This window comes from Canis aureus, chromosome 5 (assembly GCF_053574225.1).
Source record: "Canis aureus isolate CA01 chromosome 5, VMU_Caureus_v.1.0, whole genome shotgun sequence".
Classification (NCBI taxonomy): Eukaryota; Metazoa; Chordata; class Mammalia; order Carnivora; family Canidae; genus Canis; species Canis aureus.
In genome coordinates this window covers 76,850,252-76,868,350 of record NC_135615.1, presented here as the reverse complement: position 1 = coordinate 76,868,350, position 18,099 = coordinate 76,850,252, and the positions used below count along the sequence as shown (strand labels likewise).

General features: G+C 45.8%; 1 protein-coding gene, 1 long non-coding RNA gene and 1 other non-coding gene across 7 annotated transcripts; 2 read left to right on the top strand and 1 right to left on the bottom strand.

The window, feature by feature from the left end:
* Nucleotides 1-2,568: 2,568 nt before the first annotated feature.
* ZNF436 (zinc finger protein 436) lies at nt 2,569-11,819 on the bottom strand. 5 transcript variants are annotated; one of them, XM_077899170.1, is made up of 4 exons: nt 11,247-11,819; nt 9,901-9,993; nt 8,966-9,092; nt 2,569-6,333 (listed from the first exon to the last, which is right to left on the bottom strand). In XM_077899170.1, the coding sequence occupies exons 2-4, from the start codon at nt 9,931-9,933 to the stop codon at nt 5,081-5,083; spliced, it is 1,413 nt and encodes a 470-aa protein (XP_077755296.1). In that variant the 5' UTR covers nt 9,934-9,993; nt 11,247-11,819; the 3' UTR covers nt 2,569-5,080. The 5 variants fall into 5 exon arrangements, with proteins under 5 accessions (XP_077755296.1, XP_077755295.1, XP_077755292.1 ...); XM_077899169.1 differs by lacking the exon at nt 11,247-11,819 and adding an exon at nt 10,320-10,817; XM_077899166.1 differs by lacking the exon at nt 11,247-11,819 and adding an exon at nt 10,408-10,817.
* On the top strand, nt 10,023-13,637 carry LOC144314718 (uncharacterized). Its single transcript, XR_013380579.1, has 2 exons — nt 10,023-11,053; nt 11,160-13,637. It is a non-coding gene; the product is annotated as an uncharacterized LOC144314718 (long non-coding RNA).
* A 1,438-nt stretch (nt 13,638-15,075) lies between these two features.
* On the top strand, nt 15,076-15,182 carry LOC144314984 (U6 spliceosomal RNA). Its single transcript, XR_013380810.1, has one exon. It is a non-coding gene; the product is annotated as a U6 spliceosomal RNA (small nuclear RNA).
* The last annotated feature ends 2,917 nt before the right edge of the window (nt 15,183-18,099 follow it).

The following is an 18,099-nucleotide window of genomic DNA, read 5'->3' as shown; positions in this document are numbered from 1 at the left end:
CTCTCATGAATAAATAAATAAAATCTTTAAAAAAAAAGAATCTTTAAAAAAATATTTTTAAAAAGTATTTACAACTATGTGATGGAGCTAGAGTGAGTATATTAATGCTAAGTGAAATAAGTCAGAGAAAGACAAATACGGTGTAATCCCACTCACATGTGGAATTTAAGGAAACAGTTGAACATATGCAAAGAGATAAAAGGAAAAAAGGAGACAGAGAAACAAGCCAAAAGAGACCCTTAACAATAGAAAACATACTGAGGTTTGATGGAGGGAGGTGGGTGGGGGATGAGTTAAATGGGTGATGGGTATTAAGGAAGGTACTTGTGATGAGCACTGGGTGTTGTATGTAAGTGATGAATCACGGAATTCTACTCCAAAAACCAATATTGCATTATATGTTAATTAGGTAAAATTAAAAAGAAAAAAACGTAAGCAAGATGTGGCCTGGTGATGATCTGAAGAACTGTAGAGCCCATTATGTCACTTATTTCTTTGCCACTCTATGAGATAGGTATCATCACCCCCATTTTATGGATGGGAAATCCAAGAAACAGGAAAAAATAACTTACTTGTCCAAGGCTGCACAGTAAGTGGTGAGAGAGCAAGGAGAGAGAGCAAGGTTGGACAAGACTGAATGACTATGCCACTAATATTTATTGGTTTGGGGAAGGTGCCAAAAGGAACCAGGAGCTGTGGAGTATGATATGCAAGTTTCTAGCTTGGATAACCAGGCAATGGCTGAGTTAAGAAATACAGGAGGAGCACCTGGGTGGTTCAGTGGGTTAAGTGTCCTACTCCTGGTATCAGCTCAAGTTGTGATTTTATGGATCCTGAGGTCAAGCACTGCATTGGGCTTTTTGCTCAGTGGGGAATCTACTTGAAGAGTTCCTCCCTCTCTCTCTTCCTCTCCCTCCCTCTCCTGTGTAGGTCTTCTCTTTCTAAAATGGATTAAATAAATATATATGTACATACACACATACGTACGTACATACATACAGGAGAAACAGCTGGGGGTGGTGGTTGGAGAAAGTGGTAAGGTCAGTTTGGGGTTTGATTTTATGTTGCCTGGGTAATTTCCAAATGGAGGTGTCTACAAAGCAGCTGGGTGTAGAGGCTGCTGTGAAACTCAACGTGAGATTTTGAGTTCATTAGCAGGGATCTCTCTCAGATGGAAAAACAAAACCACCTTTGGAAAAACTGAAAATGATACAAACTTTGAACCAGAAGCATTTAGGAAAAGATATAAAAATGGAATTAGGGATCCCTGGGTGGCGCAGCGGTTCAGCGCCTGCCTTTGGCCCAGGGCGCGATCCTGGAGACCGGGGATCGAATCCCACGTCAGGCTCCCGGTGCATGGAGCCTGCTTCTCCCTCTGCCTATGTCTCTGCCTCTCTCTCCTCTCTCTGTGACTATCATAAATAAATAAATAAAAATAAAAATGGAATTAACTATGAAACGATTCTAGGTTACAAGGTAATTTTCATCTATTAGTTTCACTCCTCGGTTGTTTTTCACCAACAACCTTTTTACCTTGAAGTCTCCCATAGACGGCGATAGCCCAAACTACCAGAGATGGGTATCTAACCAATGCTTGAAAAGTCCATTTCTCCCAGGGAATGGGAACTCCTTTTCAAACACCAAACTTTTGAAACAGTAGGGAACCATTTAACAAATTATCACTTCAGTGTATTCATCAGTGTCCTAGAGGTCTGGAAGCAAAGCCCTAATCTAGCCTCTTAGAGAACAGCTCACACAAAAGGAACTCTGATCCATTATAATAATGGTGAAATATTAGCATATCAAATACCCTTAAAGCGGTGGCTCCAGGTGCGCCCACATTTTCCTTTAACTTTTCCTCCCAGAAATAAAAGTTATTGAATGTGTAGAAAGGAAAAATAGAATAAAAAAATGTTTTGATAAAATCTCTTTTCCAAGTCTTGGCTATAGGGTTACAATTTTTTCTTCCATATTTGTATTTTTCCCCCCAATTTAAAGCACTTCTACTCCTTACCTCTGCCTCGACTGGCCCTCCCTTTAAAGACAGGTTTCATAAAATTACTTGTAAGTAATTTGAAAATTGTGGCCACACCCTAGTAATACATAATCACTGCCTTAGGCAAACTGTGTAACTGTGTCATGAATAGAGAGCCTTTGACTGTTTCTAAAATGTATCTGTTCTGAGATCTCAATACTAGTTCAGTAGAAATTGTTTTAGCATTTTCAACAGATAGCCAAAAATATCTCCTTAAAGGAACACGAGCTTCTCTCATTTCTGCTTTTAGTTTGTTTTTTCCTTCTCCAAAGCTAATGAGGTACTCATACCAAATATTTCCATGCTTTTTGCCACTAGCCCAATCTTCATAGGAAACTAGCCAGATTTTTGCATCTTTCTAAAGTACGGCAATATCCAGAGGGCTCACCAATGTGTGAAAACAACGTATTCCCAAATTTTCCCAAGAATGTCTGTACAAATGCATTAATGTAAAGACAATTGTGCCCCATTTTAATGAATCTGATGAAAAGCCATTTTATGAATCAGTGCTGGATTACTAAAATAATTCTCAGTTTTTTGATTTTCAAAAATTATACTTTTAATTATAGAATATTGTTAGAATACAGATGTAGATAGACACTAGCATAACTGCGACCAATACCATACGAAAACTGCTCTACATACTTACTTGTTCACTCACTCTCCACAACCATAGAAAAACAGGCACAAAGCGTTCAGGGTATGCGCAGAAGCAGCCAGAGACTTGGGAGCAGAAGACATGCAAAAAGCATTAGCAAAGAGAGTCTGATGCATAAGTTCTACACAAATTTCAACATAGCAAATGGGCAGCAATTGGGAAAAAGAGAGGAAACAGCTGGTGTGGCCCTTGCCCTTTTAACTTCCCAGCTGAAGTTTACATGTATGGAGAGATGGCTGGGGCACTTAAAAGCCTCTTCTTGAGCCACTCACCTCTAAGAAGCCAAAAGCAGCAGCAGCAGGAACAGGTAGCAGGGGGCAGGAGAGTAGAGAAGGAAAAGGGAGTGATAGATACTTGGGTCATGAGGATGCTGTCTTCTGCGGCCGCTCCAAAGCTGATGCCCATTGTGGCTCACAGAAACAACAGGAGAACTTTTGATATTCATCAAAACCATTAGCAACACTGATACAGGAGAAGACATATTTGAGTTTAGTCATCAAGAACATGTAAGTCATTCAACAATTAAAATATGAATACCCGCAGTCAGCTAGATTTTGTATAGAACACAAAACATACTCCTTGCCCTAGTTGAGTTTGTTTTTAAGTGGGAGTGGCAACATAAAGAAACCTCCTTGATGGAGTGGTGTTTCATTTTGTTACTTTCAAGGTTGTGTCACTGCAAACAATGCAGTCCCACACAGTTGAAGGTCCTAATGACTCATTTTCGTATACTTCCTGAGACCACTGGCTCCTTAACACACCAAGTCCCAAAGAGCTATGGCAGAAGTATTTTTAAAATGTTACAACACTCACAGTAAAGCACAGTAGAAATAACTTGGGGCACTCTCAAAAATATATATATTCCTTACTCTAGTCCCTTCACACTGCCACCCCCAAATGCCTGGGTAAGCATCATCTGGGGTAGCGCTTAATTCCTATGTGGGCTGGGATAAGAACTGACTCTAACAGGCTTAAATTGGGTCAACTCTCATTTTAACCACATGTATCTGTAAACTGAGAGGATGGAAATACATTCCAATCTAGGTTTATTAATTCCTTGTGACTAGGCCAAAGAGAAGATAATTCAGTCCGAGAACAGGACAATCAATCTACCCAGTCATTATCTCCCACGATTGACTGATACACATAAACAAGTGCTTAGTTCTGTACAAAGACAGATCTTACAGGAGAGCATACACTAGAGCACTAGTGTTTAAATTTTTTCTTTAGAAAAAATGGAAACAAAAGGACATTTCTCACATTGGAATTGTCTGTAGTTTTGTCACATGATCAACATCACCCAAGAACATGCTAATTCTGTGTGAATTGTTTCTGCTACTGAAAAAATTACAGGAATACACGTTTTACTGTACATTACACATGCCCTTATGCAAGCCAAGATAAACACTGGGATGTGGCCCTTATCAAATCCTAGAGTTAGCAGTATAAGGAGAACTGATCTTAAAGGATAGAGGGGGGAAGAACACAGAAAGGACTGGTGGTGTTCCTTGGGGAGGAACTTTGTGTTTCCTTCCCTGAAGTGGTCAATCCCACTTGCTCCTGACACTCCACCATCAGTATGGTCCTACCTTTCCTTGAAGACATTTTCCCTACAATGTTTCCTACAGTGATCCCCAAAGAAAATGAATACATTTTGATTAATGGCAATAACAACAGTGGGCATCTCTTACTAAAGTCACCGCCACTGATGAGTCCTTGGTCCCCAAACCTGTGTCTCAATTTTCCTTTAATCTGTATCTTCAGTTAGCTTTTGCAAAGATGCAAGCTTTAATACAGTTAAATTAGAAACAATGTGGAAAAGTTTTGATCATTGCCTTCATCATGCTGAATCTTGCCCTCAGGAAGATGGAAAGATACAAATGTATGAGCAAATCAAGGGAAAAGCCTTTTGAAGGGGAAGATGTGTGTGCCCAACTACTATGGAGAGTGAATAGGTGTGGCAATTCAGGCAGTCTCTGGTTGTCTTTTTCCGAAGCAGCTGTGACCACCCTATTACAGTCCAAAATTTCCCCTAGCATTGTTCTTTGGGCCAAGGATGAGAGAAATAACTTTTAAAGATTTACTCCATATCCAGGCCTGAATATTTACCAGCATTTATCCCCTGGCCTTCAGATTCCCAGTTACTTGTGGGGGTGAATTTGATGAAGTACTTCATTAATATTGAGTGGATAAAAATCATTACTTTGGAGGAGGGGAGAACATTCCCAGAATTGTGGGTCAGAATTACAAATGGCTTATCTTCTTTGATATTTTAAACTGTGGCCCACAAGGAAATTCAGTATGGTAAAAGCAGTTCAGTCTTCAAAGAGCTGTTTGATATCAAATTAAATTGTACCTTCAAATGAATCCTCTTGTAATTATAGGACTTAGTCAGTGTGAACTCTCTTATGTTTAATAAGGGCTGAGCTCCGACTGAAACTCTTCTCACATTCGGTACATTCATAAGGCTTCTCTCCTGTATGAACTCTCTGATGTGTGATGAGGTTGGAGCTCTGAGTGAAACCCTTTCCACACTGTACACACTCATAGGGCTTCTCTCCCGTGTGGGTTCTCTGGTGTTTAATTAAATCTGACCTTTCACCAAAGCTTCGCCAACACTCGTTGCACTCGTAGGGCTTCTCTCCGGTGTGAATCTTCTGGTGTGTGATGAGATGAGAGCTCCTACTGAAGCTTTTCCCACAAGCATTACATTCATATGGCTTTTCCCCAGTGTGGGTTCTCTGATGCTGAACCAAGTGCGAGATGCGGCTGAAATTCTCCCCACATTCATTACAGTGGTAGGGCTTTTCTCCTGTGTGGGCTCTGCGATGGCGCACTAGGTCAGAGTTCTGACTGAAATTCTTCCCACACTCATCACACTTGTAGGGCCTCTCCCCCGTGTGGACTCGATAGTGTTTGATGAGATCAGATCTCTCGCTGAAGCCTCGCCCACATTCATTACACTCGTAAGGCTTTTCACCTGTGTGGGTCCTCTGGTGCTGAGCTAGGTGAGAGCTCCGACTGAAGCTTTTCCCACATTCTTCACACTCATAAGGCTTTTCCCCACTATGTGTCCTTTGGTGCTGGATTAGGTGAGAGAGCCGGCAGAAACTCTTCCCACACTCGTTACATTTGTGGGGCTTTTCTCCAGTGTGGATTGTCTGGTGCTGAATGAGGTGAGAGCTTCTTCCAAAACTTTTCCCGCACTCATTACAGTCATAGGGCCTCTCCCCAGTGTGTGTTCTTTGATGCTGAATAAGGTGTGAGCTTCGACTAAAGCCCTTTCCACATTCGTAACACTTATAGGGTCTGTCTCCAGTGTGGGTTTTCTGATGTCGATTAAGGTCTGAGATCTGACTAAAGGCCTTTCCACAATGAGAGCATATATGATATCGGATGCCTGTGTGGACTTCCTTGTGAACAAGCAGATCAGTAACTTGTTGAAGAGGATAGCTTACCCATTCTTCTGCTGTCAAATCTCCCCACTGTCTTTCTGGTCTATCCCCGCTTTCAAAGCCCTCTTCATTTTCAGCATTTTCCTCAGTATTCCCAACAGGTCTTTCAGAAGCAGTCCCAAATTCTACATCTTCACTAATCTCTTGCTTTGGATTTACCTCATTCTCACTCCTGATCTCAAAATCTGTAATAAAGGGTAAAGAATAATGATAATACTCACAAATACACACACACACAAATTATCTACTATGTACCAGGCATTGTGCTAAATTCTTCACCAGAATCACCTCCAACCACCCTGAGTCGGGCATCATGATGATTTCCACTCTATGAATGGTAAATCCAAGACCCAGAGAAGTGAGTTGGACAAGCTCATAGAGTAGTAAATGGTGGAGCCGAGATTCAAATCCAGGTCTGATAACAGTTTATGCTTTGTACCATTCAGTTAATGGTTCTTTACGAAAATTGTATATATTCCTGGTGTTTTGAAAGAAAAGAGCCAGAAACAGAAAATATAAGAGTCTCTATATTAAAATCTCTAAAAACCAAGGGCCTAGATATTTTATGTGTGATTGTGTATGTTCTTAACTTTTCAAGCCTTCATTATTACCATTATCTAATAGTTACTAAGAATCTATTCGGTTAGCATGGAAAAAACAAATTTTTGTCTAGCTATATCAAGTCTTAGTTGATAGGAAAGGTGACTGCCAAACATTACTTGCTACTTTCCAGCGGCCTTTTAATGTGAATAGAGAAGGGAAGGTTGGAAAATGCAAAAATAATGCCTGGCTCAGAACATTCTGAGAGAACATTCTGACATTAAAATATAGTCTTCAGAAAATGAAAATACACAACTATTGTCTACAAGAAACTTTCTACCGGACACTGTATTTTCCAAGTTGTGTTTCTTAGCATACTCTTCAACAAAGAGGTTACTAGGTATCCTGGGAGAAAAGGGCCTACAGATAAATTCGTTCAGTAAATGTTGCATCCAACAACCTCTTCTTAGAAATTCACATGCCATTTAACACATTAAAGGTTCTGAAGTCTTGGGGCTCCTAGGTGGCTCAGTCAAGCAACTGCCTTCTGCTCAGGTCATGATCTCAGGGTTCTGGGATTGAGCCCCACATCAGGCTCCCTCTGCTTCTCTCTCTGCCCCTCACACCACTTGTTCGCTCTCGCTCTCTCTCAAATAAATAAAATCTTAAAAAAAAAAAAAGGTTCTAAAGGGACTTGAGGTAAGGAAACCTTGTAAAAATTATTTAATTCAGTTCCAAACTTAGTTGGGAAAGGAACTTGGTTTTCTATGTGTATGTTTCTTCCATGCTGCCATCCTTTGAACAAGTGCCCCTTGAGCTGGACCGTAGCCATTTCAACTCACATTTCCTTAAGATTCTCACTTCTTGGGCAGCCCCGGTGGCTTAGTGGTTTAGTGCCACCTTTGGCCCAGGGTGTGATCCTGGAGACCTAGGATCCGGTCCCACATCGGGTTCCCTGCATGAGGTCTGCTTCTTCCTCTGCCTGTGCCTCTGCCCCTCTCTCTCTCTCTCTCTCTCTCTCTCTCTGTGTGTGTGTGTGTCTCCACGAATAAATAAATAAAATCTTTAAAAAAAAAAAAAGATTCTCACTTCTTGCTTTGTTAGATCGAGTAGAATATTTGGATCAGAGACTGCAATATATCTAGCTAAATAACTTCATTTCTAGTTGCTTTTCTAAAGGAAAGATCCAAAAATCTTGGAACATCAGGAAGAGCCCAAGTTTAAAAGGAAACCCCTTATAGTTGTTGCCTTTTGTTCTGGAAAAGGCTAGAGAAATATTTTAAAACAACAAAAAAAGAATTAGTCCTAGTGAGTGGCAGATTACCTAGTAAACCATACATGACTGCTAACTTCTGTCAAGTCTTACCAGGAGATGAAATGAGTCAAAAGACCGTTCAGCTCAAGGATATACTGTTTATTCTAGTTACACTCAGCACAAAGGATAGCTAAGAGAAGACAGGTTTGCAGACCATCAAAAAAAAAAAAAAAGCTTCCCTTCCTCATAGAACCTGTGATCTGATTTATTTTTTTTAATTTTTATTTATTTATGATAGTCACAGAGAGAGAGAGAGAGAGAGAGAGAGAGAGGGGCAGAGACACAGGCAGAGGGAGAAGCAGGCTCCATGCACCGGGAGCCCGACGTGGGATTTGATCCTGGGTCTCCAGGATCACGCCCTGGGCCAAAGGCAGGCGCTAAACCACTGCGCCACCCAGGGATCCCTGTGATCTGATTTAGTTCATGATTCTCCTGGAATAATATTTGACGCACTCAAAACCTATGACTGACTCTGAAACATCTCTAGACAAGTACCTGCTCCAGATAAATAAAGGACCTCAGGCACAGCCAGGGCTCTGAAGCCAAAATAAATACAAAAATGTGGTTTTTGCTCTTCCATTAACCTGGGTGAGAACCCTCCTCATCTTCTAGTAAAACCACCATTTACAGAGGCCTTGACATCCTGGCACGCACCATTATGTCAGACCTGTTTGGTCAGTGATCTGTACAAACAGGCTGGAGCATGGTGGATGACTCAGGGCATACGAAATCTGAATGTTTCTAAAATGGGCAGAAACAGTCTTTCTTTTTAGACAGTATGACCTTGGTGTACCTGCACTCAGAGATTTGCCTGAGGACTCAACCCAAGCCAACTGCCAAGCCAATTGCCAATTAAATGCTTTAAATATCAAACAACTAGCTTGCAATGAAAGAGTCAAGCCACTTTGTGAGAGTCTTGAAAACGTGGGGGTGAAAAAAGAGAGAGAAGAATCCTTACTTACCTAGTGAGACAACATTTCCATAATTCTCCTGCATAACATCCCTGTAAAGGTCCCTTTGTGTAGGGTCCAAAGGTCTCCATTCTTCCCGAGTGAGGTACATGGCCATATCTTCAAACGTCACAGGTGCCTGAAATCACACAATGCTTCCTCATTACTTGGTATCTGGGGGTTAGCACCAGTTTTTCTTCTTGCAGTTAGAGACGTGGCTAGAATTGTTGAGAAGGCGAAAGGAATGAATTCTGATCTGAAGAGTCGAGAGAAGAAATAAACAGGCAAAGAAGAGACGTGGTAGAAAAGGGAGCCATGTACCAGCTGACTGCTCCGGCCCCCACGACCAGATAGATAATCCCTGCCCACTGCACAACTTCGTCTTCTAGCGGTACTCTCCTTGGAACACATGCAGCGCCTACGTCACTCCATACCTTTACTCACAAGGTTATCTTTTTCCCGGAATCTCTTTCTCAGACTAGTGAAATCTTAACGATTCTTTTAAAGGCCCTGTTCCTGTACCAACCGTTCCTCAGTGCCCCTATCCACCTGCTCCGCTCCACGCCTCCCTCGGACTCGAGAATTAATCATTCCCGCTTCTTGGTTACCGCACCACGGCACTCTGTTCCTACGACAAATAAAGCCGTTATCACGTTGTATCACGGTTAATCGGATGTGTCTGTCTCCCTACAGACCCGTAAGCAGACGGGGAGGGTCTGTTCCATCCATCTTTTCCGCCTCTCCGGTATTTAAAGGCATACAGCAGGTGTTCAATAAATGCTAATTGGTGGCTACGCTGGCCTGGTACTGAGGTTCCTAGACGCGGAATACCAAAGCGAGCGAATTACTAATCCCAGGGCATTTCCAACAGGGATCTGCAGAGCAAAGAATCGCCGGGACAAGGCGGGTAAGCAGAGGCAGGGTCCGAGAAGCCACCCCCGGCTTACCTGGGACCCAGCCATGAGCAGGGTGGCTGCCATCTCGGACTCAAGGGTTCGCCTCCCAGAAGAGAGAGCAGGAAAAGCAGCTAGCAGACAGCGCTAGAGGAGGCGAAAAGCAGGGCGTGAGGCACAGAAAACAGGCCCTGCCCACTCCCCAGGGCTGGAGTTCTGGCCGCCAGGCGGGTGGGGAGGGCCCTGGACCCGGGCCGGGTCACTCTCCTCCCTGACCCTGGAGCGCGACCCGCCCTCTGTGTCTCCGCCACCGGAGGGTGGAGGCACCGCCAGAATCCACTAAGACAGCCCCCTGGCTGGGGCCCTCCCGGGCCGGGGTCAAGCCGACGCGGTGTCGGGGAGGAGGCTCTCAGCCCAGCCCACAGAACGCCTCCGCTCTCCCATCTCAAGGCTGGGCCCTTTCCGGCAGCTACCTCGACCAATCAGCGAGCAAAGCTCGCCCAACGCTCTGCCAATTAGATGCCGCAAACTAGGCCCGCCTCTTGTAGCGTGGCTGAGCACCTCCATCACGCCTGCGCGGGCCCCCGTGGCCTGCCGGGACTTGGAGTTCCATTCCGGCGTACAAAGGCCAGTCAGAGGCCAAAACCCGAGGAGGGAAAAGAACAAAAGGGTGAAGAAAGAAGCGCGTCCTCCTAGCCGGGGCGGAGTATCTCCCGCTTTCTTCTCTTGGAGACCGCAGCCCGATTAAGCCAGAGGGGTTGCCCTGCATCTCCTCGCGACCTTAGAAGCTTATCTTGAGTCGGGCCTCAGCTTCGACGTCGGGCCTAATTCAAGCGCTGGCCCGTGTTGGGTTCTTCTGGGATGAGCCCTCATTTGACAGCCGGGCCCTGAGAGGAGAGCGGCAGCCGCCCACTCCCCAGGGGAGACTCGGCGGCCGCGCTGGAACTTTGAGCTCCGCCCACGCACTACGTCTCCCAGCAGCGCCTGCGGCACTCTCACCGGCCACTCGGACTACAACTCCCGGGAGGCCCCGCGCCGCCCGTGCTCTGGCTAAGTGCAGTCCGCGGCCGGCCAGGCGGCGGCCCGGCCCGTCGCTATTAACCCTATAGGGGCATCCACCCTTGTCCTTCTAAAGAGGGCGCCCCTTGAGGGACGGGGTGAGTTGCGCCCAGCGGAGGGGAAGCGAACACCCTGAGGAAAATCAGAGGTGAGGGTGGGGGCTAGGGCGCCTGGGGAGGAGCGAGAAGAGTGGTCCTTATCATCCCTGAGGCTTGCCTCCCAAAAGGATTTCTGACGCTGTCCTGCACCGACAGGCTCTTGGGCCTCCGAGCGGCCCCTGACCGGATGAAGGTGGGAAGCCGAGAAGCCGAAAAACCGAGTTGGGGAAAGAACAGACTCACCTCCTGACCCGCGAAGGGTCCGCTAGATCGCCGGCTCCAGGATCCGAGAGGCCTCAAACAGATTCCAAGTCCGCAGGCAGAGTTCTCTGAGACCAGACCCCGGGGTGTTTGGAAAGATTCTGGAGCTCAGTGGCAGATCCCGGATATCTCAGCCCCGCAGGTAGATCTCAAGTCCGCGGGCTTGCAGGCGAAGCTCAAAGATCGTAGGCGGATCCCGAAGACTCGCAGACAGCTCGGGAAACCACAGACTCCCCGGCAGAGCTCGGAGGCCACAGCAGCTAGCCAAGACACACCAGCAGCAGCTAAGCTGCATTCAACTGGAGCTCTTCCGAACGGAAGGACTTGCAGCCTTCCCTCTCCCCAGCCAGGATGAGAAAATTAGACAATGGGAGCCGAGCACTGGGGAAAGCAGGCATTCTGCGTGGGGAAGCGCTCTGAGCTCGCTGTAGCCTTGGAGAGGGAAGTGATGGAAAAAGAATATAGCAGCTTATTAGGGACTCCCACCCTCTTCAAGTTATAAATATCCCCAGAACCTTGGCTACGTGCCCAGAAGCCTGTTGTCTCTAACTTTACAGGAGACTTCTCTGCCTGGGCTGGGAAAGGGGCTTTTCTTTTGTTTTGCAGATACATCCACCCACTGAGTGACTTGAATCCCCCCCACCCACCCCCAACATGACTCTAGGCTATGCTTTTATTAGTGAGTGTCCTGTTCCCAGTACCCAGTTATTTATGGTTAAATTACTCAAGTGTCTAAAAAGAACTAGGACCCTACCCAGCCATGAGGCCGACTCTCTCACCCCCACTCCTCATCCCCCAGCTGTGAGGCTAGGAATTCTTTAGATAGCTCAGAATCGAACCATCCTACCCCATCTGAAATTTATTTGGGTACCCCCCCCCCAAAAAAAGGAAGAAAAAAAGGGATTTTAGGGCATCCTCAAGTCCTTGAGAGACAATGTCCATAGTGGGAAGAGCGTGGGGTACTGAGTCAGACAGACCTGAGTTGGAATCCTGGCTGCCTGTCCTTTAGATAGTCATTCACTCTCTCCAGGCCCATTTCCCTTTCTGTAAAACAAGGCAGTCATACCTGAAGCAGTGGTGAACACTAAGTGAGGTGACATAAAGCACTCCACGCAAAATGAACACTCAGATGATAGCTGTTATTATTATGAATCTTGCTTTTGGTGGCAGGGGAGACTTCCAGAAAGGCCTGTGGATATTTTCACTGGCTCAGAAAAATCAAGGAAGTTGGAGTGGCCCAAGAGTGTGAGAATCTGCTGGTGACCTTCACCTCACAATGTTTCTGCTGGAAATCCAGAGGGAATTGGAAGTTGGGCCAGTTTGGTGAATTCAAGCAAATTGGTAGATTGAGCCCAGTAGAGCAGAGGTATTTGAGGCTGCCAGAATGCAGCAAGTCGAGGCCTCACGCTCAGAGAAACTTCTGGGACAAGGAAGGGGGGTGGGGGTCAGTTCAGACTTTGGCGGAGTAATTGCATGTTTCTAATTGGGCCTAAGGTGAGTTGAGCGCCTGAGCCTCTCAGCCCAGCAGGGCTCCCTTTTCATCCCTTCGCTGACAGATTGCTTTGTAAACTTCCTTAGGCCTCTCTCCCCCCTTGCTCCAGTGCTTTAATTCCTTCTTTGTCCTCTCACTGTTTCTTTTATTCCTCAGGCCTGCCTGGGGGCAGGACGACTCTCTCTCTCTCTCTCTCTCTCTCTCTCTCTCTCTCTCAGAGCCCAGCTTGGCTACTGGCCTCTTTCTGTAAGTGCTTTTCTCTCTCTTCACCTGGAACCCTCAAGAGGGTGGAAGAGAAGAGAGGCTGAGAGCAAAGGGAAAGCCCAACTGCATTTGGTACCCTTGGGGAAGAAGGAGAGGAAAGACAGTGGGTGAGGGGCTTCCTGGTGCAGCCTTCAGTGGGACTCTGAGGGTTGGGGGGTCACTGGAGAAGGAGGTGGCTTCCTGCCCCATTGTTCAGGACTTCATTGTTTCTCAGGAATACTTATTGTCTGTGAATTTTCAATAATTAACTTGGAAAGCTGCATGTGTTCCCATCATTCAGCAGACCCCTAGCATCTACTGTGTACAGAGGTGGCCGCAGAGCCTCTCATTCATGGAAAGGGGCCAGAAGAACCACTGGGCCAGGGTCTCCAAGTTAGGCTTTGGACATTATCTCCAAATGCGGTTATACATTATGTCAGCTCCACTGACCAATTTGATCAAAGACCCTCCTTCTGTGTCCTTAAGCTTGTTTCTTATTAACAGGCTGCTCTGCCTGTGGAGCACTATAAATTATTATATTTTAACAAGTCCTATAATCATCTTGTAAGCAGCACAATTACGGTGTGATTTTTTTATTAGAAGCATTAATTTATTAAATATGGAAAAACGTGCCTCAATATTTATTTGTGAACTTGTCTTGCCATCTCTTCATTTCCAAATATACTAGGAACATCAAAAAAAAAAAATCAAAGCGCCCCGGGCTTCTCTTGATCCCTGCTCAGTGCAGAGATGAAGCGTCATCCCGGCACAAGATGCTGGGGACATGGGGGACACACCAACTCATTGCAGTCCAAACGCAGTAGTATATGATGAGCAAGTCTGTGCAGAGCAGGGGGCGGACCATAGCAGAGGGTAGGGGAGGAGGCTTCACAGAGGAGGTGACATCTGAGCTGGCTTGCAAAGACCGTAGGAGTCTTGGAGGTGGAGAATGAGGGGAGGGAAAGCATTCCAGGCTTCCAGAACAGCATGTGCGAAGTCAGGGAGGCGTGAAAGGACAGAGCTTGTTCCAAGATGGCCAGGATTGTGCATGGCTAGAAGGAAGAGTGTGGGGGTGGATGGCAGGGAGAGGAGGCCGAGCAGGGACAGTCTCTTACATCTCCTTGCCTGCCTGTCTCAGCCTTTGGCCGTGGATCAGCAGAGCTGGTGATGAAGTACAGATGGGGAGCGGCCTGGGGGCTGGCGGGGGTGAGAAGAGCAGATTGACTCTGCAGGAGGAGGGGGAGTGGAGAGGACTAGGAAGTTCTTTAGGAGCTCATGAATTTCAGCTGGTTTTCTCCCAAGAGGATCAACATTTTCCAAAAATGTAAACAATTGCATTAAAAACATACAACAAACTTATTATGAGTTAGCCTACCTAAAGGCATTCGGATAGGCCCGTATTCACCAAACATGCTTACTGTGTCTCACTTCTGTACCACGCACTGCTGGGGAGATAGGACACGACCCGTCACAAGGACCTCGGGGCTGCTGTGAGGACTAAAAGTGAGAATGGTGGCAAAACACCAGCATAGGGCACCATCATTGTTACAATGAGGAAAGTAAAACACATCACAGACGCTCTGTGAGATGAAGCCATATTTCAAAGTGGTTTAGAGCATGAACAGGGGCCTGGGTTCAAGGCCAGATTCTGTCTCCTAGAAGCAAATTACTCTCTGAACTTTGGTATCCTCAGTTTGTGAAAAGAGTATGATAATACGGGGCACCTGGGTGGCTCAGTTGGTTAAGTGTCTGAGTTTGGTTCAGGTCATGATCTCAGCATGCTTCTCCCTCCCCCTCTGTCCCTCCCCCTGCTTGTGCTCACTCGTGTGCACCCACACACTCTCTCTCTCTCAAATAAATAAAAAAAAATTTTTAAAGAGTATAATAATACAATTCATGGAGACAGAAAGCAGAATAGTGTCTGCCTAGGGCTTGGGGAGGAGGGAATGAGGAATTGCTTAATAGGTATAGAGGTTCAGTTTTGCAAGATGAAAATGTTTTGGAGATTGGCTACACAATGATGTGAATGTACTTAACACTACTGAACTGTGTATATATTTAAAATGGTTAAGATCGGTGTTCACTTTCTCAGCCCAAATACTGAAATTGGAACAATATAGAGAAGATTAACATGCCCCCTGGGCAAGGATGACATGCATATCTGTGAAGCATTCCATTAAAAAAAGGTTAAAATCATAAGTTTTATGTTATGAATGTTATCACTATTTTCAAAAGGGGCACCCGGGGGTGCCTGGGTGCTCAATTATGTGTCTGACTCCTGATTTCAGCTCAAGTCATGATCTCAGGATCATGGGATCACCCCTGCGTGGGGCTCCAGGCTCAGCGTGGAGTCTGCTTCAGATTTTCTCTCTCCTTCTTCTTCTGCCCCTCCCCGCTACGTCTCTCTCTCTTTCTCTCTCTAAAAGTAGATAATATCTTTTTTTTAAAAATGGGGGCACCTGGTTGACTCAGTCAATAGAACTGACTCGATCTCAGGGTTGTGAGTTCGAGATGTTGGGTGTAGAGATTAACTTAAAAATAAAATCTTTGAGGGGAATCCCTGGGTGGCTCAGCAGTTTGGCACCTGCCTTTGGCCCGGGGCATGATCCTGGAGTCCCAGGATCGAGTCCTGCATTGGGTTCCCTGCATGGAGCCTGCTTCTCCCTCTGTTTCTCTCTCTCTGTCTCTAATAAATGAATAAAATCTTTAAAAAAATAAAATCTTTGAAAAACAACACAAAAGAGTATAAGAATAGTAACCAAGTTAGTAGGGTGTGAGAGTTAGTGGGGACGATATAAAGCAAGTGCCTATACCCACAGTAATGGCAATCGATAACATTTACTAATCAAGTACTTTGTATCAGGTATGATTGTAATGAATCCTCACACCCCTTTGAGCCAGGTGTGATTATTACCACTATTCTACAGATGAAAACCAGAGATAGAGAAGTTACATCATGTGCCCAAGACCTGGCTAATAAATGCTCAATAATTAATAGGTGTTATTGATACTGTGATACAAAGAAATCCTTATCATCATCATGGTAGAATGCAGTGTAATTAGGAAAGTGTTACAGCACTGTGGGAGTTCTGAGAATATCTCTTGTGGCCAGGGGATTAGAGAAGACTTCACAGAAGATGTGCATCTGGGGAAGGAGGCAGGCAGAGGGGTGAACTAGGTAAACAGGATTAAGAGGTACAAACTTCAATTATAAAATAAATAAGTTGGGACCTCTGGGTGGCTCAGTGGTTGGGTGTCTGCCTTTGGCTCAGGGCATGGTCCTAGAGTCCTGGGATCGAGTCCCGCATCCGGCTCCCCTTGGGGAGCCTGCTTCTCCCTCTGCCTATGTCTCTGCCTCTCTCTCTGTGTGTCTCATGAATAAATAAACAAAATCGTTTAAAATAAATAAGTCATGGAGACAAAAAGCACAGCATAGGGAATATAGTCAATAATATCGTAATAATGTTGTACAGTGACAAATGGTGGCTATACTTCCTGTGGTGAGCACTGGGTAATGTATAATAGAATTGTTAAATCACTATGCTGTACAGCTGAAACTAAGAATGTACGTCGACTATACTTCAATTAAAAAAACTAAGACACACACCTGAGGTGAGGCTTGAATGGGTGAGATTAGGACCGGGTGGGGGAGGGGGATCAGAATAGGCAGTCACAGTTGCGAAGGTCCATCAGGGTTTCGAGGACAGGGCAACTAGCTCCCTTAGGCTGGAACAAAGGGACAGCAGAGGTGGTAGATAAGCCACCTGATATAGGAGAGGAGGTTTGAAAGTCAAACCAAGGAGTTTGAGGTTTGCCTGCTGGAGGAAATCCAGCGGAGAAGACTGGGGGAATGATGCTCAGGGCCTCACAGGGCAGATGAAGGTAAGATAGGGATGCTTGGAGCTGGGAGGCCAGTAGGAGATCTTTGCATCAGTGCAGGAAAAAAGAAACCCCAAAAGAATATTGCTAGTGTTGAGCAGGGTTGTACGAGGGAGGGACATAGAATCGGTAACAGAGAAGACGGCAAGGGGAGGGTCAGAGATGGTTCTAGGTAGCCAAATATACAAGACGGAAGAAGGCACTTAAGAAAGAGAAGATGTGAGTTTAGTTTCAGATTAAGTGTATTGAGAGGGCCAGTGTGTTAAGAGGAGAAATCCAGGGATCCCTGGGTGGCTCAGCGGTTTAGCACCTGCCTTTGGCCCAGTCCCACGTCGGGCTACGTCGGGCTCCCTGCAGGGAGCCTGCCTCTCCCTCTGCATGTGTCTCTGCCTCTCTCTCTCTCTCTCTCTGTCTCTGATGAATAAATAAATAAAATTTAAAAAAAGAGGAGAAATCCAGATAGACATTTGGTGATGGAAGACTTAAGCCCAAGGAATCTCAGCTGTAAAGACAGAGATTTGGGAGTCTGGATGAGCCTATTAGGAAAGACTTCTCATGCAATATGGTCTTACAGGTTCCTGTAACCTTTAGTAAGTATCTTCTAAGTTGGCCATCAGAATTGAACGTACTTTGTTTTTAAGGTCCCTTGGCCATGATGTTGCAGGTGAGAAGGCCTCTCCTCCATCCAAAGCATGGCCTCTCTGTTTTACCTTCCCTGACCTAGTCTTTTTCCTCCTGGAAGGTAGCAATCTCTCCTCCCCTGGGAAGCCTTCCTGGTGGCAGAAGTTCATGCTAACTGCCTTGCAGCTCGCCCCCTCTGTGTCTTCGACATGAAGGAGGAGAGGGGGTTAAATCATGAATCCCAGCCAACAGGCTGTGTGCAAGGACTGTGTGACAAGAAAGAGCACCACATGGCCAGTGTGGCTGGAGCACCCAGGATGGGGGCAGGGCTGAGGAGCCAGCCCTGCAGGGCCTGTGGACCCTGCCAGATGCAGTGGGGGAGAATGGAAGAAGGCCTGAAAGGCAGGGTGGTGGCGTAGGGGACTGAAACACGATCAGACTTGCAATTTTGAAAAGCCTATCCCGGCCAGCACAGGGGCGAGCATGAACTGGAGCGGGTCCAGCGGGGACACAGGAAGACCAGTTAGGAGGATACTGATGAACACAGTCTGAGGCCTATTCATGCTTTTCTGTGTCCTTTTGTGAACGTAGATGTGTATT

Bases quoted from the DNA above. Each gene is read 5' to 3' on its own strand.
- ZNF436 (XM_077899166.1), bottom strand. The intron at 9,093-9,900 runs GTAAGCCGGGGG...GTGTGATTTCAG, and splicing joins TGCTCATGGCTGGGTCCCAG to GCACCTGTGACGTTTGAAGA. The intron at 6,334-8,965 runs GTAAGTAAGGAT...CCTTTATTACAG, and splicing joins TGGAAATGTTGTCTCACTAG to ATTTTGAGATCAGGAGTGAG.